The following is a 27,493-nucleotide window of genomic DNA, read 5'->3' as shown; positions in this document are numbered from 1 at the left end:
AGTGTGATTATCTTTTCTCTCTGCCAGTTGGACTATCCCATTCTGAATCTTCAGCCCTGAATGAGGTGCTTAATGACTGTTAGATAAACGGATAAATGGTGCTTAGTGTGGAACTGAGTAGCTGGAGGCCAGTCCCCAAACTCACCGGTGACACCTGGCCCAGGGGGTCCTGATCCAGGATGCAGGTCCCCCAACTGCAGAGCGGGGCCTGGAGCCCCGAGTTCCAGCATCCTGGGACAGATGTCTGCCAGGCCTGATGGGTCCTGAGACAGCTGGAGGACTGGCTGCCTCCTCAGCCCAGCCATAAACCCTGGGGCTCTGGCAGCTGGCCCAGCCTGACATCTTCCCAGGGTGAACATAAAAGGTCTCCCTTCAGCCAGAACACACATTTACCCTGGGGCGGGTTAGAGCTCAGCACTGCCAATGCCAACTGCCTAGAGGTGGCATCAGGGGTGCTTGTGGGGGTCTCCAGAGGCCCCCGGATGGAGCAGACTGGCTGAGGTAAGAGGTGGCAGTTCATACTGTCAAATGAGGACACACGGCGGGGCAGGGCCTACCCTTGTCACTATGGAACACCTGCTGTGGGCAGAGACAAATCACATCTCCCCCCTCCTGGCCTGGATGGCCCAGTGGGCGGAGGGCACCCAACAGACACGTCATCACTGGATGAATCAGACCAGAAACTGAAAGCTGGAGGGTCCTGGAAGGGCCAGGGGAGTTGGGGGGAGGGCAGGGTAGGGGGGAGCCCAGAACAGTCCAGGTGGTCCCTGGAGAATCCAGGAGGGTTCCATGGGCAATCAGGTTGGAAGGGCCCCAGGGAAGGTCTTGGAGCTCCTTGCCTCCCAGGCTGTGATTTCCTTCCCTCCATCTCTCCCCTGGTCTGCCTCCCTCTCATGACACCCTCCTCCACTCTGGTGCAGCTGGGTAGGATGGGGGCTCAGGCCAGGCTCCGAGTCACTTGGCATTAGGGATGTTGCAGCCTGCTCCTCCCAGAGCAGATCCCCTGTCTCCCCAGGGCTAGGACCGGAGCCAAGGGGCCAGAGGGGAGGACATGGAGTAGAAAGGCAACAGCCCCCTGGGAGCTCCAGAGCTCACCAAATTGTCGTTAGGACATCTCCTCCCCACCCCACCCCCCACAAGGGCACCGTTTGGGCATGGGGTCGCCAGCATCTCAAGGATGATTTTTCCTTTCTGGGCTTTTAGTTTCCCTACATACAGAGTAGACAGAGAAGCGGAGTGTGGGACCCCTGCCTCCCAAAATGGACCTCGGCCTTGCCAGCCCCCACCTCCCCCAGCACTCAAAGGTCTACATCCAGGACAAGCAAGCGACAAGCTCCAGCGAGGATCTGGAGGCCTTTATGAGCATGAGCATCTTTTTTATTATGGAAATGTTGCACCTTGGGAGGGAAAGGCGGGTGGCTCCCGCGCGGGGGCGGTGTGGTCTCCGCGGCCCGCGGCCCCGACCGCCCCTCCCCGGTGCGCTCCGGACAGCGTGAGCGCGAGGCGCGAAGTGTCTCCCAGCGCCGCGCGCACAGGCCCCGGCCCGAAGGCTGGGCTTGGTGACCTTGGACGCGTCCTTCCACCTCTGGGGCCTCAGTTTCCCCTGTGGAAGTAGGACTGTGCGCGCCTCTGGGGCCTAGGGCCTCCTGACCTTGGACCGTCCGCCGCACCGCGACTCAGTTTCCCTTGCGCAGTCCAGGCAGAGGGGGGCGTGCGGACCGGGTGGGAGGGGGGCGCGGGTGGAGGCGGGGCTCCCGCCCCCGCCCCTCCCCCGCCGCCGAGGCTCCGCCCCCCGTGGCTCCGCCCCGCCCCCGCCTCCCCCCTCCCTCGGGCTCGGCCGGCGGCGGCGGCGGCGGCTCCGCTCCGCACTGCCCGGCGCCGCCTCGCCATGGACGCGCGCGGGGGCGGCGGGCGGCCCGGGGAGAGCCCGGGCGCGACCCCCGCGCCGGGGCCGCCGCCGCCGCCCGCGCCCTCTCAATCTCAGCCGCCGCCCCCGCCACCCCCCGCGCCGCCCCCGGGCCCCGCGCCCGCCCCCCCCCAGCAGCCGCCGCGGACCGAGGCGGCGCCCCCCGAAGCGGCAGATGAGGGCGGCCCGCGCGCCCGGCTCCGGAGCCGCGACAGCTCTTGCGGGCGCCCCGGCACACCCGGCGCGGCGAGCGCGGCCAAGGGCAGCCCGAATGGCGAGTGCGGGCGCGGCGAGCCGCAGTGCAGCCCCGCGGGCCCCGAGGGCCCGGCCCGGGGCCCCAAGGTGTCGTTCTCGTGCCGCGGGGCGGCCTCGGGGCCCGTGGCGGCCGCGGGGCCGGCGGATGAGGCGGGCAGCGAGGAGGCGGGCCCGGCCGGGGAGCCGCGCGGCAGCCAGGCCAGCTTCATGCAGCGCCAGTTCGGCGCGCTCCTGCAGCCCGGCGTCAACAAGTTCTCGCTGCGGATGTTCGGCAGCCAGAAGGCGGTGGAGCGAGAGCAGGAGCGCGTGAAGTCGGCGGGGGCCTGGATCATCCACCCGTACAGCGACTTCAGGTACCGCCTCCGGGAGGGGCGGCCGCCGTCGCGCCGCGGGGCCCCCCGGCGAGCCGGTGCGCGGGGGGCCGTCCTTGGAGAGCGCCCGGGAGGGCGGGGCGGGGCGGGCGCGTCCGCCCTGGTGACCTCGGCGGCCCCTCCATCGGTGACCTGGGGCCCGCCCGGGGATGACCTGGCAGCGAGCGCCCTTGAGGGGGCGACCCCAGGGTCGCGCATCCGGCTCTCTCCCTCCCTCGCGCGGCGCCCCCCGGCGCGCCCCCGGCCCTGGGTTGCGGGCAGGGCGAGGGTCTGAACCCCGAGGGGGCGGAGAGGACGAATAGAGGGGAACGTGGGCGCGGGGAGGAGGAGGAAGGAGGAAGGAAGAAAGGGCGCTCGGGAAGGACGCGCCCGGGAGGCGCTGGCGGGGAAGGAGTTAAGCGGGCGCGGCGCGCTCCCACGGTCTCCACCTGCACCCGGGGCACAGCGCGTCCCGGGTCCGCAGGCCTCGGGAGCGGGGTGACCCAGCGCCCCGCCGTGCGCGCGAGGTCGGCACCCCCGCCCCCACCCTCCCCGGGGCCCGCGTCCGCGTGTCAGGGGTGTGCGCGCGGCGGTGATGGGGGCACCGAGCCGGTGGAGGAGCCTCGGCTCCGGTGGAGAAGCTTAGGGTCGGCCGGCGCAGGACCGTGGCCAGCGAGTGTGAACGGCCGGTGCGTGTCACTGCAGGCCCGGAGCGCGCGTGTGAGCATGACCGTGTTTCGAGCGGCGGGGGGTGGGGGGGGAGACGAGGATGGGGGTCATGTGCCGGGATACATCTGGGGAGGCGTGTCCCCAGGGAGAGGAGTTGCTGGAGGGTCTCTGAGGTACACGTGTTGGGGTGCCGTGCACGCACGCACGGGGTGCAGGGCGTGCAGGAGTGCCCCTGGTGAGGTGAAGTGTAGACAGGACTGCCTGCATGTCAACCCAGCCTGGCCGCAGATTTCAGCACCAGGGACAGCGCCGAGCCCGGCGTGCAACGGGGCTTCCCACCTCCTTTCTCCTCTCTCTTTCCCCTAGGCCCGAGGTCTCCCAAGGACGGGGGTCCCCTTTTCCTCCTGGAAAGTTGTGAGAGAGCCCTTTCCCTGGCACCTCCATCCTTCCGATGCTTGACAGATGAGAGGCCCAAGGAGACAGGAGTATTGCAGCCCTGACCACTAAGACTCTGTTTCAGGGAAGGCCAGAAGTTGGGGGACCCCTGAGGTTGTTACTCAACCCTCCCAGCTGCCTGGTCCGGCTCTCTATTTCATGCGCCTACTGTGAAGCTGGACCGAGGCTGTCTGGCTCTCCTGTGAGGGAGTCCTAGTGCCAGCTGGCTGGGCATGGACATTGGGGAGGGCCCATGGGAGTCACCCCAGGTCCCTAGTCTTTCCAACATGACCCGCGCCCATTGATAACAAGTAGTCATCATGAGTAGGCATTGGGCCAGCGTGAGTAGGTCCTGGGCTTATCTTGGATGCAGCATGTGGCTTGGGGAGGGGGCAGGTGGCTGAAGGAGGCTGGGTATATAGGGGTGGGGAAGGTTGGAAGAATTGGACTCCCCTGCTGGGGGTTCCAGGATAGGTCACCGCCTACCTGTGCAGAGGCTCAGGCCACTGTGGGGGTCCATTGGGGCCCCGGTAAGGCAGGGAGGCTGGGCGCTGTGGGCGCGAGCAGTGGAAAAGGGAGAGCGTGGCCTGTATTTAGGACAAGGGGAGCCATGGTGGTTAAATTTCAAAGCTGGCACACTGTGCTCACAACCTCCCATGGTCTGTGCCATTTCTAGACCTTTCTGACTCAGGATTGAGATAGATCTCAGGCAGGACACCAGAGTGGGAGCTTCTCCAAGGCTGTTGAGGTACAAGTGGTTTTTGGTCTTAGTGTGTGGGGTTTGTTGGTTTGTTTGTTTTTGGTGCCGGTACTGAGGCTTGAGCTCAGGATCTAAGCATGGTCTCTAAGCTTTTTTGCTTAAGACTGACACTCTGCCACTTGATCTACACCTCTATTTGTAGCTTTTCAGTGGTCTCAACTCCTGCTCAAGCTGGAGTTGAACGCTAGATCTGAAGCTCTCCGCCCCCTGAATAGTTAGGATTACAGGTATGAGCCCCCAGCTTCGGAGGTTCATTCTTACCAGCACTGGCCATGTCCATTGCCTGCTGGAGCTCCCCAGGCCTGTGGGTAGCGACCTGGGGCTCGGCATGGGGAAGCCCTGTGAAGTTGTGCCAGTGGGAGGGCTGGGGGAAAGGCCCTCTCAGGTTCAGAGCCTTGGATGTTCTTACCACACGAAGGCCTGGCTAGGGTGGGAGCAGGTAACAGCAAGGAAGGAAGAAGCCCTGGATGAGGGAGGGACCTGTGGATACCCACTCTTTTTTTTCCAGTCTGTGTCTTGGGGCTTGAACTCAGGGCCTAGATGCTGTCCTTGATCCTTTTTTTTTTTTCCTCTCAAGGCTATGCTCTACCACTTGAGCCACAGCTCCACACCTGTTTTTTTTATGGTGGTTATTTGGACATAAAAGTCTCATGGAGACTTTTCTGCCCAGGCAGGCTTCAAACCGAGATCATCAGCTCTCAGCATCCTGCGTAGCTGGGACAACAGGTGTGAGCCACCGGTGCCGGGTGTGGATATCCATTCTGACTGTCTTATCCACTGGGGTGAGCTGGAGGCTGACAGGGAAGAAGACTAGTGCCCAGATGGCCTGGGAATCAGTGTGGTTAGGCTGGGCACTTCTCACTGTACGAATCCCTGGGTGATGAGCTCTTGCATTCGGGTGTCATCCCGTGAAGATGCTGGCAAGGGTGAGGATAACCCGCGTCAGGCGAGGGGCATATCCCAGGAGACTGGAGCCAGGGCTTGCCTCTGCTTGAGGAAGGAGGTCCTGGGAGATTATAGGGGTTCAAGGTCATAATGGCCAAAGCCCGAGGATACCCTGAGGTTTCCCACAGCCCAAAGTTCCAAAGTACCAGCTTCAGTATCCCAGGTGAGACCCCCCCAAGGGCCCAAGACACACTGTGTGTGTGTGTACGCGTGCACGTGTGTGCGCGTGCGCATGCGTGCACTGATCCTGGAGCTTGAACTCACTGCCTGGGTACTGTCCCTGAACTTTTGTGCTCCAGGCTAGTGTTCTACCACTTGAGCCACAGCTCCACTTTTGACATGTTTGGAAATCCATTGGAGATAGAGTCTCATGGATGTTCCCGACCAGGCTGGCTTTGAACTATCATCCTCAAATCTCAGCCTCCTGAGTAGCTAGGATGACAGATGTGAGCCACCAGCACCCAGCCCAAGGGACACTATTGAACCCCTTCCTCAGCCACCCCCTACTTGGACCAGACCCAGCTTTAGCCCTAGTAAGCATACTCTGAGATTCGGCAACAGGGGGGCCTTTTACCTGCCTTTGTTCACACTGCCCTGCCTCCACCCTTCATGTCTCCCTTTCTCCTTTGGTCGGCCTCCGGGGAGGCCCCATCGCAGCTGCAGAGCCTTTGCATGTGCTGTCCCCAACTGCTTGGGTGCTGCCTCTCCCACATACCATGTCGACCTTCATTGCTGCCCCTATCAACAGATTTCCTGCCAATGTGGGCCACCGTGCCCTCGCCTGGAGAGTCTCTTGCACTCCCATCGCATCCCATGAATCTCTATTGTGGCCTCTCCTTTCCTCTGTCCCCTGGGTGCCGGGGAAGGGTTGGCCTGTCTGAGTGGGCCCTGCTGTGTGTCTGGCACATACTCAGCCCTGTCCTGGGGACACTGGGAATCTGGCTGACTTACCCTCCTAAGTCTCCCATCCCTAATCCCTGACACCTGTCTCTGATAGATGCAACTCCAACATCCCAGCTCAAGCCTGATCCTCCGCCAGCCTCGCCCTAATCCCTGACCTCTAGCCTCTAATCCCTGGGATCTGCCTTGATCTGTGATCCCTGCAGGCCATCCCGGAAGCCTTGCCTCAGCCCCGCCACACCGGGACCTGGTGGGCCCCCTGCCTGTCCTCCCAGCCCTAACCTTGGGCATCTGGGTCTCAGCAGCCAGGCTCTTTGGATCCCCCTGCTCCCCCCATCCCTCGCCCCATGGTTTGAAGAAGAACCAGGAGCACCGTGTGTGACCTCGGGCACTCCTCCCTCAGCCTCAGTTTCCTCATCTGCAACCTAGTGACCTCCCTGGATCAGGAGCTCTGCAGGAAGGAGGGGACCCTGTGACCCTGAGCACCAGCCCACCTTCTACCCAAATGGGTTCAGATCTTGCTGTTGTGCCAGTGGCTCACACCTATAATCCTAGCTACTCAGGAGACTGAGGTCTGAGAATCACTATTTGAAGCCAGCCCGGTCGGGAAGGTGTGTGTGTGTGTGTGTGTGTGTGTGTAATGGGGTTTGAACTCACAGTTCAAGGTACTCTTCCTTGCCTCTTTCCCATAAGGATAACACTCTCCTGTTTAAACCACGGCTCCACTTCTAGATTTTTGCTGGTTAGCTGGAGATAAGAGTCTTTCGGATTTGTCAGCAAGGGCTGGCTTCAAACCTCCATCCTCAGATCTCAGCCTCCTGATTAGCTAGAGTTATGGGTGTGAGCTGCCAACAACTGACCTTGCCCTTGGGTTTTTTTTTTTTTTTTTTTTTTTTTTTTTGGTCAGTCCTGGGCCTTGGACTCAGGGCCTGAGCACTGTCCCTGGCTTCTTTTTGCTCAAGGCTAGCACTCTGCCACTTGAGCCACAGCACCGCTTCTGGCCGTTTTCTGTATATGTGGTGCTGGGGAATCGAACCTAGGGCCTCGTGTATCCGAGGCAGGCACTCTTGCCACTAGGCTATATCCCCAGCCCTGCCCTTGGGTTTTTGAGACAAGGGTTTGTTGTGTAGCCCAGGCTCCTGTCTCTTCCTCTCCAGGGCTGAGATTACAGGTATGTGCCACCATGCACAGCCTGCCAGACAGGAGTGTTTAAACACAGACTTAATGGCGGCTTCTCATAATCTTGCTGAAAACAACCCCCCTCCCTGTGGCAGAGGAGGGGTTTGAGTCAACACGAGGGTCCGATCAGAAAGGCCCTGGAGACTGAGGGCTGACATGCGCCAGGCCCTTGGTCTCTGCAGTGGCACATGGCAAAGGGGGTGTGGGACAGGCTGGGCCAAGGTGCCAAGGCTCAGAGACAGTGAGTGGCCATACAAGGCTGTTCCAGCCCAGGAGAGAAGAAGAGGGCTGGGTGTAGACATCACTGCCTGGGGACAGGCAAGGTGAGGGTGGGGAGCCCTGACATTCCCTCTGCTCAATGCCCCTTGGTAGGGGATTCTCACAACACCCCCTTTATTTCTGGGACTTTCCAATGGGTCCAAGCTGGTTGGCAAGGAGCGACCAGAAGGGCGGTCTAGGCAGGAAGTGGGTGCGGGACTGAGGCTGAGGACTCTCCTCTGGTTTCCAGGCTCCTTGGCCTTCTTGTTTGTTTTGGTGTTTGGTGGTGGTACTGGGGTTTGAACTTGGGGCCTCTGTTTGGCTGGGAATCTGCTGTGCTCCCGGAGCCCTGCCTCCAGGAGAGGTTGCTCTTCCTTGCTTGTTTTGGCTCATGTCTTGTGCTCCAAAGGGAGGGCAGGCCTTGGTCCAGAGAGGGTGAGGTTTGACTGGGAGCCATCCAGTGGACTCTGGGAGCTGGGGTGGGGTGCGGCCGGCAGGTGGGACGCAGCTCAGTCCAGTCAGTGCCAGGGCCCTTGGGCCCATGGAGTGAGCGCCACCCCACACCAGGGCCTGAGCCAGACAGAGGCTTTGCAGCCAGGCAGAGGAAGCACTAGAACTTTGAACAGTTATTTTGTGTGCGTGTGTGTATGTGAGAGAGAGGGGGGGGAGAGAGAGAGAAAGAGAGAGAGGGAGAGAGAGAGAGAGGGAGAGAGAGAGGGAGAGAGTGTGTGTGTGTGTGTATGTGTGTGTGTGTGTGTGTGTGTCCGGGGGCTTGAACTCATGCTGTCCCTGAGTTTGTTTGCTCAAAGGTAGCACTCTACCACTGGAGCCACAGCTCTACTTCCAGCTTTTTTTGGGGGGAGGGGAGAGGGACAAGTAAGTCAATTGGAGGTAAGAGTCTCACAGATTCTTCTGCATTGGGTGACTTTGAACTGTGATCCTCAGATCTCAGCCTCCTGAGTAGCTAGGATGACAGGCGTGAGCCGCCTGTGCCTGGCTGAGCCGTCATTCAGTTTTGACTCTGAAGTTTAGGGGACCTCTCTTGGTTCCCTTGAGACCTTTATCCCCACGTGGGTGGGTTTGTGGGCCTAGCTCCCTCCTCACCACAGCCAGGAGCCCCCATGTCTTCACCAAGAGGTGTGTGCACCCTATGTAGGCTGAGGAAAGAAGAAGAGGAGACTGAGGTTCTGAGGGGCTGGAGGAGCTCCGTCCAAGGTCACTCGTGAAGTGGGCCGGTGCCAGCTGGGTCTGGCTTATCCTGCGGGGATGGGAGGTGTTGGATTCTGTCCAGCCCTTGGCCCTGGCAGACACAGCTGCCACCAACATCCCAGTACAAATCACTTATAATTTTTTTTTCCTCCCCTTTGGACAATTTCCTTGAGATCAATTCCCCGAAGTGGAACACCGTGGCCGGAGGCATGGCGTTAGTAGCTGTGCCCTGTCCAGCAGAAAGAGCCAATCTACAGCTGCTGGGAGGCGCCCTGTCCTCAGACACTCCTTACTCCTTTGAGTTGATTGGGGCAGATCCCTCAGCCTGACTTCTCTTGAGGAAAATGGCAGGTGCCGGACCCTAGGGCACACCCACAAACCCACCTGGGAGGAACAATACTTTGAGATCACTGGGAGGGCACATCTGGGGATGGGAGAATGTAAGGACAAAAATGTTTGGTTATTATAAAGGTGATGTGCAGAGGAGCTACAGTTAAATAAATTAGGTAAAGAGTGCATTTGTTTTTGGACAATGTCCCCCCTTCCCTTGCTCTCTCCCAGTTTTTCTCTCCCACACTCAGCTACTAGTTGTATAGTTTAGTTTCCACATAGTATTTCAGTGACACACACACACACACATTTTTTTTCTTTTTTGGTGCCAGTCCTGGGGCTTGAACTCAGGGCCTGAGCACTGTCCCTGAGTTGTCTTGCTTAAAGCTAGCTCTCTACCACTTGAGCCACAGCTCTACTTCTAACTTCTTGGTGCTTAGTTGAAGAGTCTCATGGACTTTCTTGCATAGGCTGCCTTTGAACCATGATCCTCAGATCTTAGCCGCCTCCGTAATTAAGGATTACAGGCGTGAGCCACTGGCACCCAGTAAAGAGACTATAAATACATTTTTTTCTTTCTCTCTCTGTGTCTATCTGTCTGTCTGTCTGTCTCTCTCTCTCTCCTTATTTCTTTTTGTTGGTTGTGGGTCTTAAACTCAGAGCCTGGATGTTCTTCCTGAGCGCTTCAGATCAAAGATAGTGTTATAGCACGTGAGCCACAGTGCTACTTCCGGTTTTCTAGTAGTTCATTGGAGATAAGAGTCTCATAGACTGTCCTGCCCAGGCTGGCTTTGAACCATGATCCTTGGATCTCAGCCTCATGAGTAGCTAGGCTTATAGGCATGAGCCACTAGCACCCAGCTGAAACTATATATTTTTATTATTATTATTTTGCCAGTCCTGGGGCTTGAACTCAGGGCCTGGGCTCTGTCCCTGAGCCTCTCTGTGCTTGAGGCTAGCACTCTACCCTTGAGCCACAGCGCCACTTCCAGCTTTTTCCAAGTAGTTTATTGGAGATAAGGGTCTCGTGGACTTTCCTGCCTGGACTGGCTTTCAACCACAATCCTCAGACCTTGGCCTCCTGAATAGTTTGAGTCACTCGCTGGCACCCGGCTGAGACTATATATTTTTAATACTTTTTTTTTTTTTTTTTACTATCTTTAAATAGTTTACGTAGGGTAGGCTGTCCTTGTTTTTCAAGTGCCAATATTTCAGACGTGTACCAACACAACTGGTTGCTTTGTTTATTTGTCTGTATGTTGCTGGCACTGGTGTTTGAATTCAGCTCATGGTTCATTTATTTTATTTTTACTTCTATTGGGCTGAACGTGGAACCCAGGACCTCTTCATGTTACGTTAGCGCTCACCACTGAGCCACACTCCAGCCAGCCCCAGTACTTGAAATGTGAGACTTCCCTTTGCCCATAGCTACACAGGTAGGGGGCTTAGAAGCTTCTAGGACTAAGACCTTTTTTTTGGGGGGGGGTGCAAGTCCTGGGGGGCTTGAATTCAGACAGAGTCTTTGCATTGTCCTGAGATTTTTGTTTTGTAGGTGGTTAGAGATAAAAGTCGCATGGACTTTCCTGCTTTGAACTGCAATCTTCAGATCTCAGCCTCCTGAGTAGCTAAGATGACAGGTGTGAGCCATCGGCACCCGGCTAAGAGCTTTTTTTTTTTTTTTTTTAATGCTATAACTAATTCATACCTCATAAAAATTTTCCACTTTACCATTTTAACATCTATAGTCCAGTGGCCCTAAGTACATTAGCATTATTGTGCAATTAGCACAATTGGCTTTATTGTGCAGTTATTACCATTCCATCATCCAGAAGGAAGCATGTCTGCATGAGCAGGCATCCAGCCCCTGGTCCCTAGAAATCCTTCCTGTCTCGGGATTCACCTCTTCTGGCTGTTCCTGGTCCATGGAGCCACGCACTGCGGGACCTTTGCTGTCTGCTTCTCACTGAGCACTGGTCCTCAAGGCCCCTCCGTGCGGTAGCGTGGGGCAGAGCCTTGTCCTATTCATGGCTGTGTGTGTGTCCAGAGTGGATGGCCCATTCCGTGTGTGCATCCATTTGAACATCTGCAAGACACTGGGCTGTCTCTGCCTCCTGGGTGGCGGGGTGCCACCTGCTGTGTATGAGGGGGTGCAGATTTGCTGAGGCCCTTGCTGTCACGCTTGGCCTCATTCTCAAACACTGTCTGCTTGTCCTGTGGAACCCTGCCTTAAACTTTTTGAGGAACATTCCATTGTCCTGCAGGGAGGTTTTATTTTATTTTATTTTTTGGCGGGGTGGAGGGGTCCATCGTGGGGCTTGAACTCTGGGCCTGGGCGCTGTTCCTGAGCTCTTCAGCTCAAGGCTACCACTTGAGTCCCAACGCCACTTCTGGTTTTCTGGTGGTTCATTGGAGATAAGAGTCTCATGCACTTTCCTGCCTAGGCTGGCTTTGAACCACGATCCTCTGATCTCAGCCTCCTGAGTAGCTAGGATCACAGATGTGAGCCAGCTCCCGTCCCAGCCCCCAGCAGGTTTTACTTGCATTTTCTCAGTAACTGAGGGCTGAGCATCTATACCTGTGGCCTTTGTCCCTGTGGGGAGCCAGCTCATTCACAGCCGGGCGCCTGCCGTCAATAGCCATGCCTGGGTGGATGGCCCATTTCTGCCGGTGCTTCCCAGGAGGAATTTGGGAATTGACTGGGAGGTGGATCCGCCTGGATGTGCTTGAGAGTGGAAGTAACCTGTCATCACTTTTGTGTTTATTTATTATATTAAATGTCCAAACAGTTGCCAAGTTGTGAACCATTCTTCCCAGCCTTCCGTGGTCTTTCTGTGCCAGCACTGACTCCGCCTCTGTCTGCCTGGGCCTCCCTTTCTGTGCTCAGGGACACCTGCCTCCCTTGTTCTTTGCCTTTTTTCTGTTTTCTTTTTCCTCTTTTTTTTTTTTTTTTTTTTTGGTGCCACTACCAGGGCTTGAACTCAGGGCCTGGGCCCTGTCCCTGGGCTCCTTTTGCTCAAGGCTAACACCCCACTAACTGAGCCACAGATTCGCTTCTGGCTGTTTCTGCTTATGTGTGGTGCTGAGGAACTGAACCCAGAGATTCATGCGTGCTAGGCAAGCACTTTACTGCTAAGCCATATTCCCAGTGCCCCTTAGCTTTCTGTTCAAGTCTAGCACTCTAAGGCTGGGGATATGGCCTAGTGGCAAGAGTGCTTGCCTCATATACATGAAGCCCTGGGTTCAATTCCCTAGCACCACATATACAGAAAATGGCCAGAAGTGGCACTGTGGCTCAAGTGGCAGAGTGCTAGCCTTGAGCAAAAAGAAGCCAGGGACAGTGCTCAGGCCCTGAGTCCATGCCCCAGGATTGGCAAAACAAAACAAACAAGTCTAGCACTCTACTACTTGAATCACAGCTCAAGTAATTAATTGGAGATAAGAATCTCACAGTCGGGGCTGGGAATATGGCCTAGTGGCAAGAGTGCTTGCCTCCTACACATGAAGCTCTCGCTTCGATTCCCCAGCACCACATATGTGGAAAACAGCCAGAAGGGGCGCTGTGGCTCAGGTGGCAGAGTGCTAGCCTTGAGCGGGAAGAAGCCAGGGACGGTGCTCAGGCCCTGAGTGCAAGGCCCAGGACTGGCCAAAAAAAAAAGAATCTCACAGACATTCTTGCCTGGGCTGGCTTTGAACCATAGTGATTCTTACTTCTCAGCCTCTAGAATAGCTAGGATTACAGGTATGAGCCACCACTGCTGGGCTACATTGGTTACTTTTCAGGTCGGGCCTTGTTTTATGCCAGGACTGGTCTGAGCTGGAATTCTCCTACTTGGTCTTCTGAGTCAGTGGGGATGACAGGCATGCACCACCAAGCCCAGCCATTGGCTGAGATGGAGTTTCATGAACTACTTTTTTCCCCTTGGAGCTGCTTTTTCATCTATTTTTGAGCCACTGTGTTGAAGTGCAATTGTGAGGAAAGGTCAAGAGTCAGCCAGAGAAAGGAAGATGGGCTGGGGGAGGGGGTGTCAGTAGCCCTGTCTTCCTTTTTCCTTGCCCAGAGCAGCTGGCTCTCTTTGGGAAGGTGGCGGGGCAGAGGTCACCGCCTGGGCCAAGGCCAGGAGGTGAGAACCAGCTCCCTTTCTTTCCCCCAGGTTCTATTGGGACTTCACCATGCTGCTGTTCATGGTGGGGAACCTCATCATCATCCCGGTGGGCATCACCTTCTTCAAGGACGAGACCACAGCCCCGTGGATCGTATTCAACGTGGTCTCGGACACCTTCTTCCTCATGGACCTGGTGCTGAACTTCCGCACGGGCATCGTGATTGAGGACAACACGGAGATCATCCTGGACCCGGAGAAGATCAAGAAGAAATACTTGCGCACGTGGTTCGTGGTGGACTTTGTGTCGTCCATACCGGTGGACTACATCTTCCTCATCGTGGAGAAAGGCATTGACTCTGAGGTCTACAAGACGGCGCGCGCCCTGCGCATCGTGCGCTTCACCAAGATCCTCAGCCTCCTGCGGCTGCTGCGCCTGTCCAGGCTCATCCGCTACATCCACCAGTGGGAGGAGGTGAAGGCAGGGCGGGGCCGTAAGTGGGCGGGGCCTCGCGAGGGGGCCTGTGCAGGCTCAGCTACATCCATCAGTGGGAGGAGGTGAAGGTGGGGCGGGGCCGTGAGTGGGTGGGGCCTCGATTGTGGGCGGGGCATCCACCAGTAGGAGGAGGTGAGGGGTGGGGACTATGGAACGGGTGGGGCTTCAAGTGTGGGCGGAGCCTCAGGATGGGGGGGCTGAGATAACACTGCAGGGGGTGGGTAGGAGCTACTAGAGCCCAAGATTGGGCAGCAAGAGGTTGGCAAGATTGCATGATAGGAACTGGGGATGTGGCTTAGTGGTAGAGTACTTGCCCAGCATGCATGAAGCCCTGGGTTCGATTCCTCAGCACCACATAAATAGAAAAAAACGGAAGTGGCGCTGTGGTTCAAGTGGTAGAGTGCTAGCCTTGAGCAAAAAGCAGCTCAGGGACAGTGCCCAGGCCTTGGGTTCAAGCTCCCAGACTGGCAGAAAACAAAACTGTAATCCTAGCTATTCAGGAGGTTGAGGTCTAAGGATCCTGGTTCGAAGCCAGCCCAGGTAGAAATTTTCGGTCCCAGTGAGACTCGTGTTAACCACTTAAAAACCGGAAGTGGTGCTGTGGCTCAAGTGGTAGAGCACTAGCCTTGAACACAAAGAAACTGAGGAACAGCCCCTAGGCCCTGAGTTCAAACTCCCAAATTGGCACACACACAAAGAAGCCAGGTTGGATGAGGGACCTGGGGAAACCACAACGGGGCCCCAAGTGGAGCTGCATGAGCTTTAAGGAGAGACTACTTATTTGGTGGGGTCATGCAATTGGTCCTCTGTACTACTCTCCAAGTGAAGAGATCCCAAAATCTTACTACCAGTAGGGAAACTGAGGCTCAGAGACACAAAGCTATTTCTTCCCTCTCAAGTCCACATCTCCAATCTCAGTCCTTCTGATCCACTCATCCAGTGGCCAGAGGGGGAAGGGGCAGGGGGTGACAGGACTAGGGGCAGACCAGCTGAAGGGTGAGTTAAGACTCCTCAGCAAGAGGGACTGGACAGTTCTGGAAGAGAGACTTAGGGATGGCTGGCCATTGGTGGCTCATGCCTGTAGTACTAGCTACTGAGGAGGCTGAGATCTGAGGATTGAGATTTGAGTGGAATCTTTCATCTCCAGTTAACCAACAAAAAGCTGAAAGTGGAGGTGTCGATCAAGTAGTAGAACACCACCTTTGAGCAAAAAAGCCAAGTGAGAGTGAGGCCCTGAGCTTAAGCCCCAGTAGTTGCGTGTTCTCTCTCTCTCTCTCTCTCTCTCTCTCTCTCTCTCTCTCTCTCTCTCTCTCTCTCTCTCTTACACACACACACAAAGAGATTTAAGCCAGGCTCTAGTGGCTCATGTCTGTAATCCTAGCTACTCAGGTGGCTGAGCGCTGAGGACTACAGTTCAAAGCCAGCCCAAGCAGGAAAGTTTACGAGACTTTATCTCCAATTAACCACAAGGGGCTGGGAATATGGCCTAGTGGTAAAGTCCTTTGCCTCATATACATGAAGCCCTGGGTTCGATTCCTCAGCACCACATATATAGAAAATGGCCAGAAGTGGCGCTATGGCTCAAGTCACTGAGTGCTAGCCTTGACCAAAGGAAGCCAGGAACAGTGCTCAGGCCCTGAGTTCAAGCCCCAGGACTGGCAACAAAAACAAAACAAAACAAAAACCACCAAAAGGCCAAAAGGTGCGTGGCTCTCTGGTAGTTGGTAAAGGTCTAGCTAGCCTTGAGTTATAAAACTCGGGGACAGCACCCAGGCCCCTGAGTTCAATCCAGTTCAAGACACAGGACTCTGGAGAGAGAAAAAATTAGGAGTCCCTGGTTGGGAGCCAGAATCGAAGGGGCTGGAGGGAATCTGGAGGTATTTCACTGGAGTGGCGAGTGCAAGGCCTCTGTGGCAGGGGCACAGCTCAGGGCTAGGCCGGGGGAGGAGTCCCTGGGACAGGAGACTGGAGTGTGGGACCCTCACAGCAGTGCTTCCCCCACAGATCTTCCACATGACCTATGACCTGGCAAGCGCAGTAATGCGCATCTGCAACCTCATCAGCATGATGCTGCTGCTGTGCCACTGGGATGGCTGCCTGCAGTTCCTGGTGCCCATGCTGCAGGACTTCCCCAGTGACTGCTGGGTGTCCATCAACAACATGGTGGTGAGCCCCACCCACCCAAACCCCGCCCACCCAGGCCAAGCCCCTCACACCTGTTATCCATCTGGTCAGCTGGGGAAGTCTAGGCGACTCCCATCCCTAAACACCCAGACACCTGCTGGGTGCTGCTTTCCTGCTGACTTTCCTTTTATCTTTACACAAACTTAGTGAGAAGAAAATGCTCACTGACAAGGTGTCAAGAAGGTGGCTCTGGCCTTTAATCCTAGCTACTTAAGAGGCTGACATCTGAGGATCGTGGTTCAAAGCCAGCCCCAGCAGGAAAGTTTATGAGACTCTAACATCCAATTAGCAACAACAACAAAAAGCCAAAAGTGGAGCTATGGCTCCAGTGCTAGGGGCCCAGCGCTCGAGCAAGTGAAAAAGCTAAAGCCAGTAGTTCAAGCCCCAGTACAGGCACAAAAAGGGTGTGTGTGTGTGTGTGTGTGTGTGTGTGTGTGTGTGTGTGTGTATGTGTGTGACTGGTGCCTCATGCCTGTGATCCTAGCTACTCAGGAGGATGAGATCTGTAGATCACAGTTCAAAGTCAGCCTGGGCAGCAATGTCCCAGAGACTCTTATCTCCAATTAACTACAAGGAAACCAGAAGTGGAACTGTGGTTAAAAGTGGTAGAGCCCTGGCCTTGAGCCAAAAGAGCTCAGGAACATGGCCCAGGCCCTGAATTCTAGTCCCATGACTGACAGAAAAAAAAGGGTTGTCGGGTCAGGTCGAGTCGGGTTGGGTGGGGTGAGAGGGGAAACGCTCATTCCAGCCTTACTTAAATGTGAAAGCGGAACCAGGAGTCCTAAGAAATAACAAGCAAGCTCTTGCTGCCTCTTGGGCAGCACAGAACCAGCCTTTTCCCCACCCTGGGGCCAGGGGTGCATGTGGGGCTCGGCTCGCCCTGCTGGGGACACAGCAGGAGAAAGCAGGCATAGGTGGAGGTCAGGCGCTGTGGAGCAAGAGCCCACAGGCCCCCTCCCCAGCGCCTGGCACAGCTGTCCTGGCTGAGGAGCCCATTGTTCAGCTGCCACCCGCACAAGCAGTTCCACTTCCTGGCCTGGCCCAATGCCCCCCCCCGCCAACAGGGTCAACTGAGGATCTGCTGGGAGGGAGGGGGGGACACAGGACCTCTCCCCTTCCCCTCCCCCTCCCCATTGCCCCTCCCCATTACCCCTCAGGTACGATTCTGGTGTCCCCAATGCTCTGTCCCCGGAGCCTCTGGAACTTCATGTCCTCTTGAACTCTCAGATGCCCTGGTCAGAGTCCAGCCCCTTTGGGGGGCTCCATGTCCCCAGGAGCATAGCGGAGGATGGCGTGAAACTACTGTCTCCATGACACATGCATGAGCACACACCTGTCCTCACTCTCACTGCCCCTGAGAGCTCACCGCTGCTGCCTAGCTTTCGGAAGACTGGAGGGCAGGGGCCAAGGGGCTCCTGAGGGCTGTCCCACCCCCAAACCATCATCCCTGGCTTTGCAGAACCACTCGTGGAGCGAGCTGTACTCCTTTGCACTCTTCAAGGCCATGAGCCACATGCTGTGCATCGGGTATGGGCGGCAGGCGCCCGAGAGCATGACTGACATCTGGCTCACCATGCTCAGCATGATCGTGGGCGCCACCTGCTACGCCATGTTCATCGGCCATGCCACGGCACTCATCCAGTCGCTGGATTCCTCGCGGCGCCAGTACCAGGAGAAGGTCAGTGGGGGAGGGGCAGCCCTGGCTCTGGGGATCTGAGAGGGAGATGGGGTACGTAAAGAAGGTCGGGCCGGGGTCTGATGGGGGGAGGTGTCCCTGACCTCTGTCAGTTTAATGTAAGAGGCTCGGGTCTGCCCTGGGGAACAGGCCCCAGGGCCAGCCACACAGTGCCACCGAGGGTGACAAGGGCAGAGGGTGAGAGGGTTTTTCCCACCTGGACTATGGCTTCATTGCCCACAGCATGCCTCAGTTTCCTCCCTGGGGCTGACTGTGTGTGAAGCTCCTCCAGATGCCACCCTATTTGTCCTGCCTGGTGGCTGCCCTAGCTGAGAGTTGCCCCTAAACACCCCCCCCGCAGTGCCAGCCGGGACGCCGCGTTAGCTGGGCCCTGTGCCAGGGGCCCGCTGTCCGGAAGTCACAGCCTCGCACCCAAACATGAGCTGGTGCTGCCACCCGCCTGCGCGTCACGGGTTCCGCTGAGCTCAGGGCAGCTGGGGCTGGACAGGGTGGGGCGGAAACGGGACCAGGACACCCTTGGGGTGTCATCCTGGGGACAGCAGGGCCTGGCACCCACACCCCCAGCCCTGCTCGGGAGGGGCTGATGGGTGGTTTCTGGAAGGAGTATCAGAAGGGAGCCAGGCCAGGCAGCGGAGGGCTCTGGGAGGGCCACTGCATTGGGCACCTGGGGCTCTGCTTCCCTTCGCAGGAGGGCTGGCTTTGTCTGGTAGCCATTATTCCATCAACCTTATTGGTGAACTATTTATAACTGTTTCCCAGGGCTGCCACTTAGGGTTCAGCATGGCTAAAGTTCCAGACACAGCTATGTCTTAGCTTAAGTATGCCCCAGGCATGGCCTGGGTGTCCTCACGGTAGACATTTTTGTAGCATGTCTACATCATCTTCAATGCCAGAATTTCACCTGATATGCATTAATTTAAATATATGAGAACTGCTACTTAGGCCAGGTGCCAGTGGCTCACACTTGAAATCCTAGCTACTTGGGGCTGGGAATATGGCCCAGTGGCAAGAGTGCTTTCCTGGAATACATAAAGCCCTGGGTTTGATTCCTCAACACCACATATATAACAAAATGGCCAGAAGTGGCACTGTGGCTCAAGAGGTAGAGTGCTAACCTTGAGCAAAAAGAAGCCAGGGACAGTGCTCAGGCCCTGAGTCCAAGCCCCAGGACTGGCAAAAAAAAAAAAAGCTCAGCTGGAATCTGGAGAAATGAGGTTCAAGGGTCAGCTGGGGCAGAAAACATTCCATTTCCAAAAATAACTAGCAAAAAAACAGAGCCAAACATACAACCCAAAGCTAGAGGCATGGCTGAAGTAATTAGAGCACCAGTTGAGCTAATAAACCTTGTGAGTGTAAAGCACAGACATCAAAGCCCAATCTGACAGAAAAGAAAATTGCGATTTAGAACATTACTTACTGTTGTGAATGCAGACTATCAAGACTTAATTTTACTGATAAATTGTTGCTGAAAAGATAGTAAGCCAGGCACTTGTGATTCTAGCTACTCAAGAGGTTGAGATCTGAGGATCACAGTTCAAAGCCAGCTTGGGTAGGAAAGTCCATGAGACTCATCTCTAGGTAATCAATGAAAAGCCGGAACGGAAGGTATGGTTCAAGTGGTAGGGTGCCAGCCTTGAGCAAAAGCTCAGGGACTGTGCCCGGGCTCTAGGTTTAAGCCCCATAACCAACCAATGCAACATAAAACGGTGTATTTGAAGCTGTTACTAGGTTAGCAGCCCCCTGGGTCAGGTGGGGCCCGGGTCTCTTCCCACTGCCAGCCGCTGACCGCTCCTCATTCCTCTCGCTACAGTACAAGCAAGTGGAGCAGTACATGTCCTTCCACAAGCTGCCCGCCGACTTCCGCCAGAAGATCCACGACTACTACGAGCACCGCTACCAGGGCAAAATGTTCGACGAGGACAGCATCCTGGGCGAGCTGAACGCGCCCCTGCGGGAGGTGAGGCGGCATGGCAGTGGGGGCCCAGCCTGGCCCTCCCCCTGCCTCCCCTACATGAGCCTTATTCCCGCAGCCCCCATGACACCCCACAACCCCACCTGCTCCCTCTGCAGACTTTCTGGGGGGTCCACATGTTGGATAGAAGTGAGCAGAGCAAGCGGACCCGGGTGGCTCACACCTGTCATCCTAGCTACTCAGGAGACTGAGATCTGAGGGTCGCAGCTGGAAGACAGCCCAGGCAGGAAAGTCCATGAGACTCTCCTCTGTGTGTGTGTGTGTGTGTGTGTGTGCGCGCGCGCGCGCACGCGCGTGCGCGCAAGGTCTGGGCTTAAACTCAGGACCTGAGCACTGTCCCTGAGCTTCTTTTGTTCAAGGCTAGCACTCTACCACTTCTGTTTATGTGGAATCGAACCCAAGGCTTTATGCATGCTAGATAAGCACTCTACCACTAAGCCACAAACCCAGCCTGCTCCACTCTTACCTCCAATGAACCATCAGAGAACCAGAAGTGGAGGTGTGGTTCAAGTGATAGAGCGCTCACCTTGAGCAAAACAGAAAGCTCAGAGACAGTGCCTAAGCTCTCAGTTCAAGTCCCACAACCAAAAAAGTGAGCAAAGCAGTCAGCGAGGCCTCTCCTGCAGCCCGACAGTGGGGAGCGCCGAGCGGCTCTGAGGCTCCAAAACCCAGCTCTGCCCTGCGCAAGGCCCCCAGGGGCCCCTTCCAGCCTCCCCCAGTGGCTCTGCCTGCTGGCTCCCTGTGTGTGTCTGTCTGGATGTCTGTCTGTCTTGCTCCCTGAATCTGCTGGTCATTGAGTGAGGCCCAAGTTGCTTCCCAAATAGTGTCACATCCCCAGCTGCTGGGGGTCAGAGCTCAGTATCTTTTGTGTGGGGGGGGGATGTGTGTGTGTGTGGGGGTGCTTCTGAACAAAAGATCGTGGAAGCCCCGACGTGAGCCCCACCCTGACAGTGGGGGCAACAGGCCAGGTCAGGGACCACAGAGAACTCTGGGAAGAGTGTGGGCCAGGAGGGGCAAGGATGAGAGATGCCGCCTAGGCCCCAGATGGCGGGCACGGTGGGGGCAGAAGCATGGGGAGCAAGGGCAGCTCCTGGGAAAGTGGGGGTACCCAAGAGGGCAGGGCGGGCTGAGCTGTGGTTACTCTCCTTGGAAACGTTCCCTGGGGTTCCACTCTCAGGATTCTCACTCGTGCCTCTTCAGTTTAGACGTGAAACTCACAGACCACAAAACGCATTAAGTTCCCCTGGATTTTACATGCAGCCCTGCAACCGTTATTAACTCTCTAATTCCAGAATGTTCTCAGTAGCTCTAAGGAAGCCCGCACTGGCAATCACTGTCTGGCCACCTAATTAACCATCCAGATACTTATACAGCTCCAAAGCTGGGTCTACAAACCCACCTATCTTCTCCCTCCTGTTCACCTGTTTCCTACAGCCAGATCCCTCCATTTCCTTTCCCCTTCCTTCCCTCTCTTCTTCCCTTTTTCCTTGTTTCCTTCCTTCTTCTCTTCCTTCATTCCTTTCTTTCCTTTTCCCTTCCTTCTTTCTTTCTCCTCCTTCCTTCCTTCCTTCCTTCCTTCCTTTCCTTCCTTCCTTCCTTCCTTCCTCCTTTCTCTGGGGCTTGAACTGTAGGGCCTGGGCACTGTCCCTTGGCTTCTTTTTGCTCAAGGCTAGCACTCTACCACTTCAGTCACAGCACCACTTCTGGTTTTTTCTGTTTATGTGGTGCTGAGAAATCAAATCTAGGGCTCCATGCATGCCAGACAAGCACTCTACTGCTAAGTCACATTCCCAGCCCCCACTTCCAGCTTTTTTGAGTAGTTTATTGGAGATGAGAGTCTCAGAGTTTGCTGCCTGAACTGGCTTCAAACTGCAATCCTCAGATCTCAGACTCCTGAGTAGCTAGTATTACTGGCGGCGTGAGCCACTGATGCCCTGCTTTCTTTTCTTTTTCTGAGACAGGGTTGGTCTGTATAGCCCATGCTGGCCTTTTGTTTAATTTGTAATAAAGCCTTACAGACAGGTGCACAGAGTAAATACTCTTTTGCAACCCATAACTTGCTGTTGAGAGTGAGATTTGGGTACATGTAATATGAGAGTTGTCGATTGGCAATCTGGGGGTTTGTTAACTCACACAGGTTGGCTCTGAGAATAAAGCTGATGCAAAAGCTAAAAAAGCTCTCATGAGCCCTTGCCTCAGCTGGGATTACAGGTGTAAGGCACCATGCCTGGCTACATTTTGCTTTCTGTGAAGTGTGCTTTTCTTCTTGCTCTACAGAGCTTCTGACCTCATTCTGTTTCCAGAAATCCTTCGTATATGGAGGACCTCGGGCCTTGGTGATACAGACCTCATTCTGATGCCCATGAGTACTGTAGCATGGCTTCTGTTACCTTTGCTGTGCAGAGTTCTCTTAATACCCTGTCCAGCTGATGCTTATTGTTGGTGTGGGAAAAAAAATGCTTGATTTATACAAGTAGTGTTCCATATGTGCTGTCTGTACAATTCGGAACAACTTTCTAGCTGGGTGCCTGTGGCTCACACCTGTCATCCTAGCTACTCAGGAGGCTGAGATCTGAGGATCAGTTTAAAGCCAGCCCAGACAGACAAATCCAAGTCTTACCTCCAGCAGAGGTCTCACCACTCAGCTACTAGCAGAAAGCTGGAAGTGGCAGTTTGGCTCAAATGGTAGAGAACCAGTCTTGAGCTGAGGTCTTGCGCAAGTACACATACACACACACACACACACACACACACACACACAATTCTGTGTGTCTGGACTTTCCGCTTCCTCCTCAGGCCTGTTTGCTTTCAGTGCCAACCCCACAGTGAGTCACGCCCCTCCTCCCTGCTTTCCTCCGGGTTCCTGCTGTGATCTGCTCCTCCATTCTGCTAAATGACCTTGAGCAACTGCAGTGTGTTTTCACTGGGATTGTGTCAGTTTTGTGAGGGACAGGAGTGGTTGTCCCCAGAAAGGTGAGGTGTCTGAGGACCCATGTGGTTGGGCCTCTTTTTTTAGGTCAGTACTAGGGCTTGAACTAAGGGCCTGGGTGATATCCCTCACCTTTTATGCCTAAGGCTAGTGCTCTACCATTGAGCCACAGTTCCACTTCTGGCATTTTTGGCGCTTTATTGGAGATAAGAGCCTCACAGACTTTCTTGCCAGGGCTGGCTTTGAACTATGATTCTCAGATCTCAGTCTCTTGGGTAGCTAGGATTTCAGGTGTGAGCCACCAGCACCTGGCTCCTTCAGTTTTCCTGCTGGGATGAGTGCATCCTATCACTGTTTTCATCAGTGGTTTTGTTTTATATACAAAGCTCTTTTTTTTTTTTTTTTGCCAGTCCTGGGGCTTGAGCTCAGGGCCTGAGCACTGTGGTCTCTGAGCTTCTTTTTGCTCAAGGCTAGCACTCTGCCACTTGAGCCACAGCGCCACTTCTGGCCTTTTCTATATAGGTGGTGCTGAGGCATTGAACCCAGGGCTTCATGTATACGAGGCAAGCACTCTACCACTAGGCCATAGTCCCAGCCCTGTCCTTTTTTTTTAAGGTAAGATTTTAATCTTTATTGAAATGTGTCTTGGGGCTGGGACCATGGCCTACTGGCAAGAGTGCTTGCCTCCCATACATGAAGCCCTGGGTTCAATTCCCCAGTACCACATATATAGAAAATGGCCAGAAGTGGCGCTGTGGCTCAAGTGGCAGAGTGCTAGCCTTGAGCAAAAAGAAGCCAGGGACAGTGCTCAGGCCCTGAGTCCAAGACCCAGGACTGGCAAAAAAAAAAAAAAAAAAAAAAAGAAGAAAAAGAAAAAAAAAAGAAATGTGTCTTGCTAGGCACTAGTGGCTCTTGCCTGTAAGTCCCAGCTACTCAGGAGGCTGAGATCTGAAGGTCATGTTTTGACAGCAGCCTGGGTAGAAAAATCTGTTTCTCTCATCTTCAATTAACCACCAAAAGCCAGAAGTAGAGCTGTGGCTCAAGTGGCAGAGCACCAGCCTTGAGAGAAAAAGCCAAGTTAAAAGCTTGAGGCCCTGAGTTCAAGCCTCAGTACCGCCACCAAGAAAAAAATAATGCATTTAACAGAAAAATGGCCACATGACAGATGCACACCTGAGTAATGTTCCGTAGTGTGGGTACCCTTTGGAGCCCCTCCCCCCAGTACAGGGCCAGGGTGCAGCTCAGAGGTGAGTAGTTGTTCAGCCTGTGAGAGGGCCTGGTTCCTGCTCATGCAAAAATAACAGGAAGCAAATAACCCCCAGGACATACCAATTCTAGGGCCTCTTTTGCCAAGGATGACCTAGTCAAGGTCACTGGATTTTTATTTTTTTTTCTGGTCCTGTGGCTTGAACCTCAGGGCTTGGGCTCTGTCCCTAAGCATTTTTACCCAAGACCAGAACTGTATACTTCTTGAGCCACAGCTCCACTTCTGGCTTTTTGGTAGTTAACTGGAGACAAGAGTCTCACTGACTTTCTTGCCCAGGCTGGCTTCAAACGACAACCTTCAGATCTCAGCCTCCTGAGTAGCTAAGATTACTGGCATGGGCTGCTGGAGCCTAGCTGGCATTTGCTCCTGCTTTTGTTTTTGAGACAAGAGTCACTCTGTGACCCATGCTAGCCTCAAATACTTCCATCTTCCTCCTTCCCCAGTTCTGGGATGGCACACGTGTGCACTACTGAGCCCAGCCAGTTGCTTGGGTCTTACTGGATTTTGTTCTGCAGTGCTAGGGATGAAACCAGGGCCTCTGCTCAGCCCTAAGCTCTACGGAAGCCCTGGGCTGAGTTTCGTTCTCTTTTCTGCCCAAGTTCCCACATGCTCTGATTTCCTTCCATTCTGTGGGGTTTCCTAGGTGGCCACATTATATACAGACAATTTTTGTTTTTCTTTTTCAACTGTCGGGGCTCTAATTGCTTTCTCCTGTTCAGAGGGACCTCTGTCCTGGTTCCTGTCTTTGCTGACCCCACCTGCGGTGTTAGCCTAAGAAAGTAGGGTGCTGGTTGCCTGGGCACCAGGCTAAATCTGTGCCACCAAGGAGGAGTTGGAGGCCCCAGCTGAGATCACCCTGTCTCCTGCCCTGCAGGAAATTGTCAACTTCAACTGCCGGAAGCTGGTGGCCTCTATGCCACTGTTTGCCAATGCTGATCCCAACTTCGTCACGGCCATGCTGACCAAACTCAAGTTTGAGGTCTTCCAGCCGGGTGACTACATCATCCGAGAGGGTACCATTGGCAAGAAGATGTACTTCATCCAGCACGGGGTGGTCAGCGTGCTCACCAAGGGCAACAAGGAGATGAAGCTGTCGGATGGCTCCTACTTCGGAGGTGAGCTCCCCAGGACTGGGCGGGTGCCTCTGGGAGGGTGGAGCCCGGAAGCTAGGCATGGCCTCAGGCAGGACTAGTTCCAAGACAATTGCCAGGCCAGCCCTGAATAGGGGGCGCACACCTGTAATCCAGAGGCTGAGGTCTAAGGATCGCAGTTCAAAGCCAGCCTGGGCAGCAAAGTTCACAAGACTTTTATGTCCAGTGAAACACCAAAAATCAAAAGTGGAGCTGTGGTTCAAGTGGTAGAGTGCCAGTCTTAAGCAAATGAAAGGTCAGGGACAGCACTTAGGCCCCGAGTTCAAGCCCCAGCACTGGTACACGCACACACACGTACACACACTGCGGAGTGGGATGGGGTGATTTGCCGGGAGGCCTGGGAAGGAGAAGCAGGGGGTCTGAGCAGGCCGCTCTGGGTCCCACAGAGATCTGCCTGCTCACGCGGGGCCGACGCACGGCCAGCGTGCGTGCTGACACCTACTGCCGACTCTACTCGCTGAGCGTAGACAACTTTAATGAGGTGCTGGAGGAATACCCCATGATGCGGCGCGCCTTCGAGACCGTGGCCATCGACCGCCTGGATCGCATCGGTGCGTCCTGCAACCACCTCGGGAGGGCTGGAGGTCAGGGTGGGGGCGCAGCCTGCCCTAAAAATCCCTTCACACCCCAGACAGCCTGTGTGTTGGCTACTGAAACACCAGTTGCCCCAAGAGATATTAGGTGCAGCATGTTGTTGGCGAATGCTTGTTGAGCACCTGCAGTGGACTAGGGTGTAAGTGGTGGGCCAGGCCACCGCAGGGGCTGTATGTCCTATCACAACCAGGTTGTGTGCCAAGGGAGAGGGGCATCCCTGAGGAGGGGCTGCAACCCAGCAGGAAGGGGCACTGTCAGGTTAGGAAGGCAAAGGCAGGCTCCTGGATTGCTCTCAGCAATTGTATAGACGGGGAGGTGCTGAGGTGGGAAGGAGGCCTTCCTGCAGAGAAGGCAGGATGGGGCCTGAAACAGAGTCAGATGTAACCAGGAATGCTAGGGAGCCCTGGAAGGTTCTAGGTGTATTTGTGTGAGAAGGGGCTAGTCGGATCGACACATGACCAGGAGTGGCATCTGGCTTTTCAGGTGTGTATGGTGTAAGGGATAGGGAGAGGGGGAGCCCCAAGACTTGCTGCTGGAGAAATGGGGTGGGGAGGGGTTGCAAGCAGTATACAGAAAGTGCTTAGCACGTGCTTACATCTGGCAGTGCAGTGTCTGAGCTGTTTGGTGTGCTTGCTGTGCCCAGAATGTAGGTGCTTGCAACCTGCTCACCAACTGCAGAAGATGCTCTGTGCTGGACACAGCAGCCACTGCCAGGCGCTACCTGTGAGCAGGGGGGGAGTCCTGGGCAGGAGGGGAGCCCCGAGCAGTCATGGCTATGTAGCTCTTAGTCCCCGCGGCAAGTGCCCTGGGCCGCAGGCAGGCAGTCAGCTCCCTGACCCCTGCGCTTGTCTGTGGGGACAGCCGGCTCCGGGCAGCACCCAAGCTGACGCGGCTCCCCTGCCTACCCTCCGCAGGCAAGAAGAACTCCATCCTATTGCACAAGGTGCAGCACGACCTCAGCTCGGGCGTGTTCAACAACCAGGAAAACGCCATCATCCAGGAGATTGTCAAGTACGACCGCGAGATGGTGCAGCAGGCGGAGTTGGGCCAGCGCGTGGGCCTCTTCCCGCCGCCGCCGCCGCCGCAGGTCACCTCGGCCATCGCTACCCTGCAGCAGGCAGTGGCCATGAGCTTCTGTCCGCAGGTGGCGCGCCCGCTGGTGGGGCCGCTGGCGCTGGGGTCACCGCGCCTGCTACGCCGCGCGCCCCCCGGGGCCCACGCCCAACATGCCCTCGCCGGGGCCCGCGCCCTCCGCCAGCCCTCCAGGCGCGCCTGCCAGCCCCCGGGCACCGCGGACCTCGCCCTACGGCGGCGCCCCCAGCTCGCCGGCGGGGGGCGACCCGTGGGGGCCCCGCGCTCCCCGCACGGCGCCTGAGCCGTGCCTCGCGCCCGCTGTCAGCCTCGCAGCCGTCGCTGCCCCACGGAGCGCCCGGGCCCGGGCCCGGGCCCACGGCCTCGGCACGCCCGGCCAGCAGCTCCACCCCGCGGCTGGGGCCCGCGCCTGCCGCCCGGGTCGCTGCGCCCAGCCCGGACCGCAGGGACTCGGCCTCGCCCGGCGCCACCGCGGGAGGCCTCGACCCGCTGGACTCCGCGCGCTCGCGCCTCTCGTCCAACTTGTGACCCTCGCGCGCCCGGCCGGGCCGCCACCAGACCAAAGCCATGCCGCGCGCCCCGGCCGCCCGCCCGCCGCGCCAAGCCATAGAGGGACCGCGGAGCCGGACGCGCGGCGGCGGGCCTCGTGCCCGGCTGTCCCCCCTCGCCCCGCGCCCACCCCCATCGCCCTGCCCTGGGAGGCCGCGCGCACGTGGGCCAGGGGCTCCTTCACCTCGGTGCCTCAGGTCCCCGCCGGCGCGGGCAGGGGCCGGCCGCGGAGCTCCGCTCGCCCGCCGGAGGCGCCGCAGGAGAAGG

General features: G+C 56.3%; 1 protein-coding gene across 1 annotated transcript; it reads left to right on the top strand.

Annotated features, from left to right (window-relative positions):
• The first annotated feature begins 1,888 nt into the window (after positions 1-1,888).
• Positions 1,889-27,205, top strand: Hcn2 (hyperpolarization activated cyclic nucleotide gated potassium and sodium channel 2). Its single transcript, XM_048341838.1, is given in 10 exon segments — positions 1,889-2,514; positions 13,348-13,771; positions 15,797-15,958; positions 17,436-17,654; positions 19,483-19,629; positions 24,715-24,955; positions 25,378-25,542; positions 26,500-26,789; positions 26,791-26,928; positions 26,930-27,205. Coding segments are annotated over 10 exon segments (2,688 nt in total).
• The last annotated feature ends 288 nt before the right edge of the window (positions 27,206-27,493 follow it).

This window comes from Perognathus longimembris, chromosome 3 (genome assembly GCF_023159225.1).
Source record: "Perognathus longimembris pacificus isolate PPM17 chromosome 3, ASM2315922v1, whole genome shotgun sequence".
Classification (NCBI taxonomy): domain Eukaryota; kingdom Metazoa; phylum Chordata; class Mammalia; order Rodentia; family Heteromyidae; genus Perognathus; species Perognathus longimembris.
This window is presented reverse-complemented; position numbering and strand designations above follow the sequence as displayed.